The sequence below is a fragment of the Amblyraja radiata genome, chromosome 15, assembly GCF_010909765.2.
Source record: "Amblyraja radiata isolate CabotCenter1 chromosome 15, sAmbRad1.1.pri, whole genome shotgun sequence".
Lineage (NCBI taxonomy): Eukaryota > Metazoa > Chordata > Chondrichthyes > Rajiformes > Rajidae > Amblyraja > Amblyraja radiata.
In genome coordinates, this window is record NC_045970.1 from 6,824,732 (window position 1) to 6,840,714 (window position 15,983).

General features: G+C 45.3%; 1 protein-coding gene across 1 annotated transcript in view; it reads left to right on the top strand.

Moving 5' to 3' along the window:
• The window catches only part of noc3l (NOC3 like DNA replication regulator), a 78,445-nt gene that overhangs the window by 4,336 nt on the left and 58,126 nt on the right, over positions 1-15,983 (top strand). The window contains exons 2-3 of the mRNA XM_033033580.1: positions 5,086-5,293; positions 7,976-8,096. Coding sequence (XP_032889471.1) covers positions 5,086-5,293; positions 7,976-8,096 — 329 coding nt within the window. The remainder of the gene's footprint in view (positions 1-5,085; positions 5,294-7,975; positions 8,097-15,983) is intronic.

The following is a 15,983-nucleotide window of genomic DNA, read 5'->3' on the forward strand; positions in this document are numbered from 1 at the left end:
ACGGGGGTTCCCCTCCTCCACCATAGATGAGGCTCGCACCAGGGTCTCTTCCATACCCCGCAACACTGCTCTCTCTCCCCATCCCCCCACTCGTAACAAGGGCAGAGTCCCCCTAGTCCTCACCTTTCACCCCACCAACCCCACACATACAACAAGTAATCCTCCTTCAGTTTCGCCACCTCCAATGTGACCAAACCACTCACCGCATCTTCCCATCTCCCCCCATGTCTGCCTTCCGCAAAGACCACTCCCTCCGTAACTCCCTTGTCAATTCTTCCCTTCCCTCCCGTACCACCCCCTCCCCGGGCATTTTCCATTGCAACCGCAAGAGATGCAACTCTTGTCCCTTTACCTCCCCCCTCGACTCCATTCAAGGACCCAAGCAGTCGTTCCAGGTGCGACAGAGGTTCACCTGCATCTCCTCCAACCTCATCTATTGCATCCGCTGCTCTAGATGTCAGCAGATCTATATCGGTGAGCACCCAGCGGAGCTTGGCGATCGTTTCGCCGAACACCTCCGCTCGGTCCGCAATAACCAACCTGACCTCCCGGTGGCTCAGCACTTCAACTCCCCCCTCCACTACGTATCCGACCTCTTTGTCCTGGGTCTCCTCCATGGCCAGAGCGAGCAACACCGGAAATTGGATGGAACAGCACTCACTATTCCTCGTTGGGAAGTCTGCAGCCCTTGGGGCCATATGAACATTGGAATTCTCCCATTTTTGTTAGCCCTTTGCCTGTTTCCCTCCCCTTTCCTCAGCCCTTGGGCTGTCTCCTCACCATCCCCTCAGCCCTGGGTTCTCTCCTCCTCTTTTCTTTTCTTCTACCTCACCCACACCCCATCAGGGTTCGGGCTTCCTTCGCTCCATAGATGCTGCTGCACCCGCTGAGTTTCTCCAGCATTTTTGTGTACATTCATTGTAAGCTGTTTGTAGTGTGAAAATGAGAAGCTAGTACGACTTGGATGGGGGAGGGACAGATAGAAAGGGAATGCCGGGCTACCTAAAGTGAGAGAAATCAATATTCATATCACTGGGCTGTAAGCTGCCCAAGCAAAATATGAGATGCTGTTCCTCCAATTTGCATTTAGCCTCACTCTGACAATGGAGGAGACCGAGGACAGAAAGGTCTGTGTAGGAATGGGAAGGAGAATTAAAGTGTCCAGCAACCAGGAGATCAGGTTGATTCACGCGGGCTGAGCAAAGGTGCCTGTCACCCATTCCTTCTCACCAGAGATGCTGCCTGTCCCGCTGAGTGACTCCAGCTTTTTGTGTATCTTCGGTTTAAACCATCATCTGCAGTTCCTTCTTACACACATAATAACTTACTATTTCTCCAGTTTGTCCATATCTCTTGAAACCTCTTCACATCGTGTGTGTGTGTGTTTTCTCCGTCCTCCCAATCTCAGTTACTTTAGAATAATTAGCAAAGCCTTGCAATATGACGTTTGATCCCTTTTACCAATTTGTCCATTGGCATTGTTCAGACTAATCTTGTTGATCAATCTCCTTGTTGACTGCCCTGTGCAAATCCAAATACACCACATCCATTGAAAGCTCATTATCTATTTTACTTGTTGCACCCTCGAGGAACTTGAGATTAGGCAGCATAATGTTCCTTTCATAAATGTATGTTGTCTGTGCTCAGTCCTGCAATTATTTCCTCCCAAGGTTTTTTGTGATTACCTCCTTCATTATAGTTTCCAACATTTCCCTACCACTGGCTTTAGGTGAACAGGTTAATAGTTATTTATTTTCTCTCTCTATTCCTTAAATAGTGAGATAACATTTATTACCCTCCAATCCAAGGGCACATTTCCAGAACCTCTAGCATTTTGGAAGGTGATAAACAGATCCACTTCTTTCAGAACTCTGAAATATAAGTAGTTTGTTCAATCAGTCAATCAATCAGATTTTATTCATCACATACACAATAAAGTGCAGTGAAATGAATTACCAACACCCAATGCGCACCAAAATCTCTGGTACTTTTAATTCCTCAATTTCTCATTCTCATTGGATCCTTCATACTAGTATGCGGCAGATTTTGTATGTCTTCTATACCTATAAAAACTGAATCTTTTTTATCTTTCTTGCAATTCTATTCTCGTGTTCATTTTAGTTCTCGGAGAGTTCCTTCTGCAAGTAATCTCAGTTACCAGCAACGGGCCATCCCGATACTCAGTTTTAGTGCTACTAGCGTGTTAACGCTAGGGCATGTTGCCTCGTGCTCCTTAGCACTTTCTCCAAGTTCTGTGCAGGAAGGAACTGCAGATGCTGGTTTATACTGGAGATAGACACAAAATGCTGGAGTAACTCAGTAACTCTGGAGAGAAAAATGGGCAACGTTTCAGGTCGAGACCCTTCAGACTGAGTGTCTCCTTCTCCCATGCCAATCAGCCTGAGGAAGGGTCTCGACCCGAAACGACTCCCATTCCTTCTCTCCAGAGATGCTACCTGTCCTGCTGAGTTACTGTATAGGAAAGAACTACAGAAACTGGTTTAAACCGAAGATAGACACAAAAAGCTGGAGTAAGGGTCGAGACCCTTCAGACTGGTGTCTGAAAAAGAGTGCTGACCCGAAACGTCACCCATTCCTTCTCTCCAGAGATGCTGTCTGTCACGCTGAGTTACTCCAGCTTTTTATGTCTATCTGCTGAGTTGCTCCTGCATTTTATGTCTATCTTCTCCAAGTTCTTGCAGCTTGAACGTCGGAATAATCCCTGCAAGGATGCATCATTGACTAATGTCAGACTTATAAAGCACCTGCTGAAATTGTGGCGAGAGGCGATCTGCATTGAGATCACACGTTTACTTAAGATGGTTTTTTAGCTGCCAAGGGGATAAGGGGCTACGGGGAGAGGGCAGGGATATGGACCTAGGTATGGTTAGTATAGTAAGACCTGAGTGATCTCCTGGACAAGTGTCGATCGCCTGGATTGGGGTCGGAGAGGAATTTCCCGGATTTTTTTCCCGAATTGGACCTGGGTTTTTATCCGGTTTTTTGCCTCCCCCAGGAGATCACGCGGTTCTTGGGATGGAGAGGGGTGATAGCGGTATAAAGGGGAGGGTAGTGTCTTGTGTTCTGTGTCTTGTGTCTACTGTTTGTGGGTAAGTGTGTCTGTTTAGTGTTCAGCCATGAGCGAATGGCGGTGCGGGCTCGACGGACCTGGTGTTCAGCCATGAGCGAATGGCGGTGCGGGCTCGACGGACCTGGTGGTCTACTCTCGCACCTACTTTCTATGATTCTAAGCGCGGAAACAGGTCCACCAAGTCCACGCCGACCAGTGTTTTTCCCCGTGCACTAGCACTATCCTTCACACTAGGGACAATTTACCCTTTTATTTAATGAAAACAATTAACCTACACACCTGTACATGTTTTGAGTGTGGGAGGAAACCGGATCACCTGTGGAAAATTCACGGGAAGAATGTACAAGCTCTGTACAGACAGCACCTATAGTCAGGATCAAACCCGGGTCTCTGGCGCTGTCAGGCAGCAACTCTACTGCTGCGCCACCGTGCTGCCCTGTGAACAGGAGTTTGTTTGACTGAAAAGTGAAAATAAGTGTCTGATTATTGATTGAAAGACGTCTTCTTCTTCTTATCGAGTCCACACACAAGATTAGAAGTTGTTCAGCCAGAGCTGAACACACTTCTCGGCATCTGCACAATGGTGATTAAAAGACGTGAAAGCCATATAGTAATGGAGAGAATGTGCAAACTCCACACAGACAGCACTCGAGGTCAGGATCGAACCAGTGTCTCTGGTGGTGCAGCGGTTATATCAGCTGGACCACTGAGTCGGCTCCCTCCCACCTCCCCCATGAAATGTATTCACCACGAGTGTGCTTGAATGAAGCCAAACTTAGCAATGTTAAACTGAAAATGTGTCCATTCAAGGGGAACTGAGAAAAAAATGAAAGTGGAAGGTGCACAACATTTGTCACAAATATCCAAAAGCACCCGTAAAGACAAATGGATTTGACTTAATGGTTGTTGCTGAGATGTGTTATCATGGTGAACAAAGTTGAGAATTAAATACTTAGAGATCTTTGACTGCTTAAAAACAAGATGGGAAATGCAGAAAGGACTGTGACATTAAAAGATGATGCAAAGTCAGTAACAAGGAATGATCTTGGCATAAGTAATAAACACTAGTAATTCACAGTTGTAGCTAGGTCTTGATTTCATGCTTGATTTCCATAACCTTTAGATTTCCCATTAGTGCAAGCGTCCATCCATAAGGGCCTGTCCCACTAACGCGACTTCCCCCCTCCCCCCCCCCAAAAAAAAGGCGGGGGCCAGGGAAAGCGGGGGAGCGCTGTCTCAAATTCACACCCGCGATGAACAGGAAGGTAAAAGACGGTTGCCACAGTTACGGTAAGTCCTTTAGAGAGTTGGGGGGGGGGTGGGGAGAGAGGGGGGAGATGAGGCGGGGGGGGGGGGGGGTGGGGGCGGGGGAAGAAAGGAGTGGAGACACTTTTAAGAAGCCAGACAACTTTTAATAAAGTTTAGTGGGCATTTAACATTACCGCTCGGTTTACTCTCCTTTTTTTTCTCAACGAGCTTTACCTTCAACTACCTTCGATTGCCTTCGACTACCTACGAATAACATGCCGACCTACTACGACCTACCTCGACTAAACCGACGAGTATAAAAAATATCGATTTTTTCCATGGCGACCTTTTTTTACTCGCGGGCATTTTTCAGCATGTTGAACCACGACCACGACCTAGCTGAGGCCTCGAGTACGCAGGGACTACTCTCGAGCATGAAGGAGAGTTACAAAGACCTCCTGGGACCTCGTGCCGACCATGCTGCGAGTGTGAGCCAAGGGCAAACTCTTCTAAACTTGCCAATTACATCGCCGCAGTGGGACAGGCCCTATTATCAGCTATGAACGTGCTGAATGCCACAGCCTCCCTAGTTCAAAATAATTCATCTGGTCCTTTTTGATATTCTGCTTGGCTAAATTGTCCAAAGCAAAATTATTTGCTGGTCTATGAAGTTGATTGAAAGATTTTACTAGAATATCAGTTTGTATGACATGTTTTTAATCCTAATATTTGTCATCAATTTGCAGAGAAAAAATACAAAGAGAGCTCCAAATTTTCGCAGGCTGTTAAAAACAAGTAATGTCAAGCTTGCAAATAAATTGAAGAATAAACAGTATAAGCAGCAAAATGTGGCAAAGAAATACAGGAAAGAACAGAAACAACTTCGACAAGCTGCACGGGACGTTTCAGCTAAAGTACCAAAACCATTGGACCAGCCAAAAAGAAAAAGACCAGGCAAGTTACTTAATCCCACTTTAACTTCTGAAGTCTGAAGAAGGGTCTCGACGCGAATGTCACCTATTTCTTTTCGCCAGAGATGCTGACTGACCCGTTGAGTTACTCCAGTTTTTTGTGTTCATCTTTGACTTCTTAAGAGTTAGGTAACTAGTAGTAAAGACTGGGATGTGGTAAAATAGTGATTGTTCAAAGATTGTAATCTTTATCAGATTACAGTATTTTTAGAATGATTTAAAATATTTTATCTATGAATCAAGCTTGTATATATTTTAAAAAATCTACACGTAGAATAACCTTTCCTTTTGATACTGCCAAACTAATAAGTAGTTACTTAAGAATGTTAATTTAATAATGTTATTTGTGCTCTAGTTTGTTATTGTCTAGTTGCTCATGTTAGTTATAACAACACTATATTTTGGTATAGTTATAAATAGTTTTCATATTTCATTAAATAAATGAGAAGGACCTTTACTATGTTCTATATAGTTGTATTTATGGAAAGAAAACAATGGGCATCACTTTGAATTTTATTTTAAGATATTGAACAGAGTATAGCAGCTATATTGGACAATGAAAATTGAAATAATATAATAGTGAAGTTAATGAAAAGAGATCAGGCGATTGTGTTTCGGTAGGTTTAAGAGAAATTACAGGCGATTCCTGTCATTGTATTCTTAGAAAAGAAGCCGTATTGTGATTTTCCGTGCTGCAGTCCACATTATCTGGGCATGCGTCAAGAAAAGCGAACTGAAAAAAAAACCTATGATTTATGCATTTTATTTCTGACACCAAATTTCTTGAGAGCTAATTTTATTCTGCATTTCTTTTTGGAAACGGATTTGCAAATTCCTTAAGAACGAATTTGAATAACCCAAACGGCCGTAATTTAATTGTCCCGGACTTTGCAGTTGGCAGCATATGACAACACTTGCTATTTAACAGTGTGCACACTATCGACATTTGTAAGCTTAGTTAATGCTGCATTGCGGTGCCCAACAAAGGAGCTATCGAGCAAGTGAGCAAGAAAAGTTATCAAGTGACTCTTTCTTGATCAATTTGAAGAGTAAAGGGCCTGTCCCACTGTACGAGGTAATTCAAGAGCTCTCCCGAGTTAAAAAAAAAATCAAACTTGTGGTAAGCACGTAGAATGTACGTAGCGGGTACGTGGGAGCTCGGGGCGTCTCTTAGCGGCTCGTAACGCTAACGGCAGGTGCTCGGGAAACGTGGTAAGCTCGTGAAGACTTGTGAAGATTGTTCAACATGTTAAAAAAATGTCCACGAGAGCCCCGAGTACCTACGAGCGGCTATTACCGTAATTCTCCGAGTTCGAATCAGGGGAAACTTGGGAGTACTCTTGAATTAGCTCGTACAGTGGGACAGTCCCATTAGGTATGATACAGTGTGGAAACGAGCCCTTCATCCCAACTTGCCCAAACTGACCAACATGCCTCTTCTTCACTAGTCCCACCTGCCTGTGTTTGGACCAAATCCCTCTACACCTGCCCTATCCATGTACCTGTCCAAATGTTTCTTAAACATTGCCAAAGTACTTGCCTCAACTACCTCCTGTGGCAGCTTGCTCCATGTACTCATCACCCTTTGTGTGAAAAAGTTACCCTCAGGGTCCTATTAAATCTTTCCCCCGTCACCTTAATCCTATGTCCTCTGGTAATTTGTTGGATATGGAGGCTGGCAAGGTGAAAGGTGAGGACCGGGGGAATTCTATCCTAGTTCTGTCAAAGCAGATGGGCAGTGAGAGCTAAACTACTGGGCACAGAGGAGATTCAGATGAGGGTTCCACCCGCAACAGAATGGGGGAAGCCATTTTTACTGAAGAGAGAGGACATCTCAGATGCCCAAGAGTTGAAGACCTCATCTTGGGACCAGTTGGAATGGAGATGGGGACGTTTAGAGGCAGGCATGGTATTCTTACAAGAGGCAGGGTGGGAGGAGGTGCACTCAAGATAACTGGGAGTGAGTGGATTTAGAGTAAACTTCAGTACTGACAAACAGGAACTGCTGATGCTAGCTTCGGAAAAAAGACACAACGTTTTGGAGTAATTTAGTGCATGAGGCAGCATTCTGGAGAACATGGATAGGTGATGTTTTGGACCTTCTTCAGACTGATTGTGAGTGGGGGGGGGGGGGGGGGTGGGGGTGGTGGAAGGAAAGCTGGAAGAGAGGAGGGGCAGGACAAAGCCTGGCAAATAAGAGGAACGGGTAGGAGGGGCCTTTTACCGGCAGATAAAGGCCAGAGATGAGAATGGTTGGATAGCTGATTACTGGAATTCTGCTTTGTGTTGTTAATAACTTGTTCGCATGTGACTCCACTAGTTTATCACCCCCTCATTCCCCCCCCCCCCCCCCCCCCCCCACTGCCAGCATGTCTAATAAGTATAAGGTGGAGTAAATGCAGGTGCTTTCCTCGCTGCGTGAGTTTCATGTAACATCTGCAATGGAGGAATGTGTGGAGCACCGAGAAATATGACGGCAGCTGTTGGATTTCTGAGGTTAACTACTTTTCTGCAATAATTTGCAAGGTGCTGGCCAGGTTTCTTCATAATTGGCATTGCCAGCTCACTTACTTTTAGCACATAATAAAAACACCTCAGAAATACAACACAAAAGATCTTGCAGCGCAGATTATTAACGGGTTATATTATCCATATGCATGAATAGATGATGAGTACGAAATGGAAGAGGAGCATCTTCCTCTAGATATGCTGGATGATGATGACCTGGAATATATGCAAAGTGTGGGTCGAAGTGCATTGTTTCTCACCAGAAATCTTAATTCAAGGTACTATTATTTTTTACTATTTTGCTCCGTTTCTCAAGTCAACCTGCTGTTTCACTATATTTCAAGACAATTTTGTGAGCTCCAGATACATAATTTATTTTTCATTAAACTCTATGAAAGCATTGTATAAGAAAGAACTGCAGATGCTGGAAAAATCGAAGGTAGACAAACATGCTGGAGAAACTCAGAGGGTGAGGCAGCATCTATGGAGCGAAGGAATAGGTGACGTTTCGGTTCGAGACCCTTCTTCAGACTGATGTGGGGGGAGGGGGGGGTGCGGGTCTGAAGAAGGGTCTCGACCCGAAACGTCGCCTATTCCTTCGCTCCATAATGCTATCTCACCCGCTGAGTTTCTCCAGCATGTTTGTCTATGTTTGAAAGCATTGTACAGTTCTTTTTGCTAGTAATTAGTTAATTTTCACAATTTAAAGGAACTATTGTTTTATTTCTTGCAGACTTATTTCTTAGTTTAAAATGTGAGTCTTAAAAGTTTGGAAGTAGAGGGTTTTGAAATATTTCAATAAAGACTGGTAAATTTTTTTTAAAGCCATACTAACTAAAAGTGGATACAAAATGCCGTAGTAACTCTGGGTCAGACATCACCACGGGAGAAAATGACAGGTGGCATTTCGTGTTGATAGCCTTCTACAGATTATTCTTCTGACTAAAAATGGCCTGAGGTCTATTGGTTTTTCACTTTCTCGCAGAGCATGATTGAAAATGGCAAGCATTTCTAGTTTTCTAATAAAGTTAAAGTCATTGAATAATGTAGAATTGAAGGCAGTCATTTTATCAGCAATCCTACTCTCTGTTGGGTCTTTGGTACAGTTATTCTATTAGCTTCACTAGAATTTTACTGTACCCTCCCCTTTCCCATAGTACTCCTTTAAATATATCTCAAATTCTCCTTTTGAACATTAATATTGAATCAGCATCCATCAACCTTCTACTCGGTGTATGATAAATCATAACAACTTGTTAATCCTTGTGGTTTAGAGATACGGTGTGGAAACAGGCCCTTCGGCCCACCGAGTCCAGTCCAACCGTCAGTTACTGTCCGCACCAGCTCTCTGTTGTCCCACTTTTACTTCCACTCCCTAAACACTAGGGGTTATTTTACAAAGACCAATTAGCCTGCCAACATGCATGTCTTTAGATGTGAGAGGGAACTGGAGCGTCTGGAGAAAACCCACGTGGTCACGGAGAACATGCAAACTCCACACAGACAGCACCTGAGATCAGGATCAAACACGTGTCTCTAAAGTTTGAGGCAACAGCGCTGCCAGTTGTGCCACCGTGGTTTCTCTCTGAATAAAGCCAAGCAGCCTTTCTTTTGTTTTAAACAAATCATTATCAAGATGGGCAAGTGGGTCGAGGTGTAATTTAGATAGGTGTCCAGCCTCTTACAAAGACGCTATCCCCTACCCTTAATATCTCCATTCCCTCTGCATCTGCTCCCAAGATGAGGCTTTCTATTCCAGGACATCCGTGATGTCTTCTTTCTTTAATAAACGAGGTTTCCCCCCTGCTGTCAGAAGATTGCCCACCCGCACATCCACAGTGTATCCTCACCCTCCCGAGAGGGAGCAAAGTTCCCCTTCTCCTTATACCTTTCACCCCACTGGTTCCTGCATCCAATACATTCTCCAGCACTGCCTTCAATGTGAGCTCACCACCAGCCGCAGCTTCCCACCGCCGCCCCTTTTTGTCTTCTGCAAAGGCACTCCCTCCACAACTCCTTGCTTCACTCATCCCTCCCCATCCAAACCACCACCACAGGTACCTTCCCCTGCAGCCACAGATGCAACACCTGTCCCTATACCTCCTCCCTCGCATCATTCCCAGCACCCCAGCAGTCCTTCCAGGTAGAGGTTCACGCGCACCTCCGTTAAACTTGTCTCCGTCGTTCGGTGTTCCTGATGTGGCCTCCTTCACCGTGGTGAATCTCTACATTCTGCAGTCTCAACATTTGTATGTGAGATTGGACTATTTATTTCATGGGGCCTCAGTTTTCTTTCAAAGGGTTGTCCAGTTCATCCCACTCTTGATTTCATCCACCTTGTATTTGTCACTAATCCCATAAGGGGAAACTCTGTTTAACATGTCACCTTTAAAGGTTGTACATGTTTGCACACTTAAAGTTGTCGTTCATATTGTCTCATTATTATTGGCACTTCATCGCTTTTTCTATTTTCTATTTTATAAGCCTTGTCTATGTCCATCTGAAGATTCTTCTTATCCTCTTCATTCCTCAGAATGGTTTTGAGGCTGCGGCATCACACTCACAATAACCACCCCCCAAACACACAGGTGGGGGGAGGGGGATGAGAAGAGGGGAGGGAGGGGAGAGGAGGAGGAGGAAACGGGACAGATTTGGGAGGGAAAGGAGAGCGGAGTAGGGGGTGAGAGAGGGGGATGGGGAGAGAGATGTGGGGGAGGGGTGGGATGGGGAGGGAGGGGAGGAGGGGGGAGGCGCCTCTTTCCCCTTGTTTTGGGACGGTCGGGGAAGGGGAGGGTGGCTAGGGGCGGCGCGGTTCTTCCGGTGTGGCTTTCTGCCCCGTCCTGGGTCGGCGCGGGTGGAGTTCTCTCGGGTGGGGTGTGGGTTCTCGCTTCGGGGGGTGTTGGGTTGGTCTTCTGGTTGTTACTTCGTTGTTCGTCTCATGCCACCATCGAACCATAGCACATTAAGTGCAGGCGTAGGCCATTCGGCCCTTCGAGCCTGCACCACCATTCAATATGATCATGGCTGATCATCCAACTCAGTATCCTGTACCTGCCTTCTCTCCATACCCCCTGATCCCTTTAGCCACAAGGGCCACATCTAACTCCCTCTTAAATATAGCCAATGAACTGGCCTCAACTACCTTCTGTGGCAAAGAATTCCAGAGATTCACCACTCTCTGTGTGAAAAATGTTTTTCTCATCTCTGTCCTAAAGGATTTCCCCCTTATCTTTAAACTGTGACCCCTTGTTCTGGACTTCCCCAACTTCTGGAACAATCTTCCTGCATCTAGCCTGTCCAACCCCTTAAGAATTTTGTACGTTTCTATAAGATCCGCTCTCAATCTTCTAAATTCTAGCGTGTACAAGCCGAGTCTATCCAGTCTTTCTTCATATGAAAGTCCTGACATCCCAGGAATCAGTCTGGTGAACCTTCTCTGTACTCCCTCTATGGCAACAATGTCTTTGAGCATTGGGCATTGTGACATCACACGATGGAACGTTCACCAGCAAAGGCATATGTAAATGAATAGTAAGATTAAACGAGAACTTACCAGTTTGAAGTTTGATCTGTATTTTATGAGGAGTTACGATGAGGGATTACATGAAGAACCCCGCCACGACGCATGCGTGTCATTCTTCAAAGCAGCGGTGTAAATCACAGATAACTGTAATGACTAAACATAGTAAGATTAGAGAAGAGATACCAGTTAAGTATATGATCAAGGGTGGGAGCGGAGGGCACGTAATCCCTCATCGTAGCTCCTCATAAAATACAGATCAAACTTCAAACTGGTAAGTTCTCGTTTAATCTTACTATTTTACTTCGGAGTCACGTGAGTGACTACGTGAAGATTTTAAAGCTCTGTGATTTCATGCCGTGGAAACGAGTCCATGCATCACGTCTGCCTTGATGACTAGGAGGAATTGTGTTAACATAATTTGGACATGAATTCGACATTGAAATCATAAAATTTATTAACACAAATTTATAACCCCTTTTTATGGGTTTAAATTAATTTACAGAACTTAAATTTGTTTCTGCAAACGTTCCAGGTTTCATTACTGGTTTATTGTAAAATAATTGGAATGTTTTTACCCCCAGACCATCCTGCTGCCTTGAGGATTTGGTCCATTGGTACATCCAACTGTATCGCTGCCGATGTAGCTGCAGCCCTGGTGGAATGAGATTTAAATATTAGTATCCACCCCAGCCTCTGTTAGCACCTGTTTCAGCCATCTTGAGATGGTCTGGACCGTCACTCTTTTGTGTGGTTGCTAGTGGCTGACCAAAAAGTGCCTTCTCATTACCTCTTAGGATTTTCGTTTTCTCCATGTATAACGACAGATGTCTTATTATACACAGACGGTCATCTGTTTGGGTATGACCTAAATTGTATATTGAGGCCTGCTGATCCCTGTCTGTTCTGCTTACTAACTCATAGATATGAAACGTAATATTTTCTGTTGAGGAAGTCATGTTGTCCAGTCTTAGTTTATGCAGTGACTGTACCCTCTGTGCCGTGACCAATGCCATTAGCATGACTGTTTGTAATGTCAGTCTGTGTAGAGACAGAGCTGTTGCTGGAGACCAATTCCTGAGTATCTTCAGGATAATACTTACATCCCATATTTGGGAGTACCTGGTTCTTGGGAGATTAGTATTAAAAATTCCCCTCATAAGTTTTGTTACCAGTGGGTGAGTCCCAACAGAGTAACGCTCTGTCCCCTGCCATAGGTAAGCCGATAGGGCACTTCTGGCGCAGTTGATGGCATTGTAACTGAGCCCCTCATCATAGTGGAGGCCTGCCAGATATTCCAGAACAGACGGGATGTTCATGTCTCTGTAGGTGATGTTGTTTTTATGGCAGTGCATCGCCCACTTCCTGATATACACCAGATACTGTTTTTTGGTTGACTGTCTTTGGGCCGCCGAGATCATGTTCACTGTTCTGTCCGTCAGTCCCAGTTGTAGTAGAGGTGTTTTAAAAACTCTACAAATTAATAAGTTCAAATGTTTATGGCATGGGTGGCTATCCCTTGTTACGGGATGTAGCAATAAATCTGGTCTATGTGGGATGGTGATACATGGTTCTAATACCATGTTTAATACCACTGGGAACCATGGTTGAGTAGGCCAATCGGGTACTACCAATACCAGACGCAGAGTCTTGTTGTATTTTCCTTAATACCCGACTGATGAGGCAGGAAGGAGGGAATGCGTAAATAAACAATTTCCCCCCCCCCCCCCCCCCAATGCAGCGAAAATGCATCTGTCGCCGCTGCCCCAGGGTCTGGTTCCCATGAAACATAATTTGATAACTGGTGGTTAAGTCTGGATGCGAATAGATCGATATCTGGTGTTCCATATTTTGCTGTAATATCAGCAAATACTTTTTTATTCAACATCCATTTGGTGTTTTCATTAAATTTGCGTGACCTGGTGTCTGCCACTAAATTTAGTCTTCCTGGTAGGTAAGTGGCTGATATCCAAATATCTCTCTGGATACACCATTGCCAAATTGTATTAGCCAGATTGTCACATGATGTCGATTTGTTTCCACCCATGTGGTTAATGTATGCTACCACGGTGGTATTGTCTATCTGTAGTCTAACATGCTGGTAATATGATCCAGTACAATATGACTTTAGGCCATAGAATGCACCCAACATTTCCAGATAGTTTATGCCCAGTGTGAATAATAATGATGCCTCCTGAGCAGTCCATCTACCTCCACAGCTGGTGATGGTATTGGTGGCTCCCCACCCAAGTGCACTGGCATCAGTTTGTAGTACCATGGAAAGGTTACTGACAATGATTGGATTGGAACAAAGCCAGATGTTATCTATCCACCATTTTATTCCATTTTAGCTTGATTGGTAGTTTCATAGGTCTGTCAAAGTGATCTGCATTAATTTAGAGTGCTTGTATTTTTGCTCTCTGTAAGATTTGGTAATGTAGAGGTCTAAATTGTGTGGCTGGAAAGGCAGCCACCATTTGCCAATTACTTTTGCTACCAATCTGATGGATGGTTTGCTGATGTCAATGAGGTTATGCAAGCCTCTATTAAATCTCTAGCCTTTCCCTTAGGCAGAGTCACCGACATGTGAACTGAGTCAATGGTGAAACCCCCAAATAGTCCATAGTAGTGGAAGGCGTTAGTTTAGATTTAACTGGATGGATAATAAATCCCAGTTTTTCAAATAACTGTTTTGTGGCTGTTACAGTTTGTTTGGCCAATTCCAAAGTTTTGCCCACAATGAGTATGTCATCTAAATATGCCATGACCATGTGTTTACGTTTCCGTAGAAACGCTAGGGCTGGTTTCAAAATTTTTGTGAACAGCCTGGGGCTGATGACCCATTTGGCAGTGCTTTATACTGTCAGAGTTGTCCCATCCAGTTGAATTTTAAGTAACATCTGTGGTCACCTCGTATAGGCACTGAATAGTAAGCATCTTTTAAATCGATGCTGGCCATGAAGTAACCTTTGGAAATTAATTGTTTAACAGTAACAAAGGTATCCATTTTGTCAGATCTATGGTGATGCGACAACCACCATCTTTTTTGTTTTTGATAAATATATTGGATACGAATTCTAATGGTTCGTGTTGAGTTTTCTCAATTACACCTTTTATGTAAAGCCGCTCCAGTTCAGCTTGCGCTTTTGATTTTTCTTTATCAGAAGGCACGAACATTCGGTTCGGTATATGTTGAACTGGAGGGCTGTACTTGTGTATAAACTCTATTGTATATCCCTGGATACTGCTTAAGATGTAAGTATCGGTTGTTAACATGCTCCATGCATTCAGAAAAGAGTGTAGTCTCCTCCCAACCTCCATGCTCCCTGTATTTTGTAGGGAACCAGACCCACCTACCTCCATAGTTACCAGTGGCAGGTTTACTTCTTTTTGTAGGTTCTTCGCTGCTGTTGTTGCGCTGGTGTCTGGATTTTCGGTTTGGTTGGCGTTGGAGGTCCCCGCATCTTCCAAGAAGGCCGGCCTGGGCCATGGCCTAAAAAGACTCATGTTTTGAATACCGGGCCTTCGAGCTTTCACCAGTTCTGCTGGTGGGTGCGTAGGGGTGCTGTCTTTGGCTGTAGTGTTTGTTGGAGTCCATTTTATTAGTCCAGTAGGTTCTCTTGTTCCTGCACCCCTTGCACACTTGTCTTTCCTTCTGCGGACCCCTCTTCCAGGTCAGCCCAGAACTGACCCGCAGTGCTCCCCTCTGATGAGGTAGAAGCACTGTGCAGCCCTTCAAGAGGTACTGCTGTGGGTTTATCATAGGGCCCACAGTGACCCGACTCCATCTCCCGGAGCCTGTCACATTGGAGCAAATGCTCCACACACCGCTCCATCCGGCTCCAGCCGCCCGCGGTTGTTCAAAGTCGGACTCCTCTGAGTCCACGACCTTGTTTGTTTTTGTGTCTAGCCTTTCCGCCCGGCTGCGTGGATCTGGCCGGTGCGGAGGCGACATCGGGCACAGCTGATCCCATTATCGGTGATCCGAGTGCCGCTGGCTGCCCGCTGCTCCGCGGTCCTCCCTCACCAGCTTTGTCCTTACTGCCGTGGAGTGGATCTGGCCAGTGCGGAGGCGACATCGGGCACAGCTGATCCCATCTAGCCCACCAGCTTTGTCGCAGCCCGTTGGTTTCTCCACCTGTAATTAGCATGGTAAAAACACAAAAAGACCGCAGCTCTTACCTGCAGGTCCAAGTTAAAATTGTCGCTACGGGGGAACGTCGTTCCACCCCGTCTCCTGCCGTTTTCGACTTGTCCAAAAAGTCGACGGCCCCATTTGAATAGTCTCCCGCCCGGCCGTGGTGTTCTGGCCCGCGCGGGACCAAAAGTCGGCACAGCTGATCCCTTACGGGGCTTGTGCCTTCAGCTGCTGCTGGCTCCCGCAACTTCGCGGTCCTCCCCAGCCAGCTTTACTCGCAGCACTTGTGGACACTATTTTGTCCAGCTTCCCCCCCTCTGTAAAAACAGCGCGGGGACAAAAACTACCGCAGAGTAAATCACTTACCTGCAGGTCGCGGTTTCAAACTTACCGCTGCGGGGGACACTCCACCCCGCCTGTCGTTTCGCAAGCGTGAAAGCGATATGACACGCATGCGTCGTGGCGGGGTTCTTCACGTAGTCACTCACGTGACGCCGAAGTAAAATC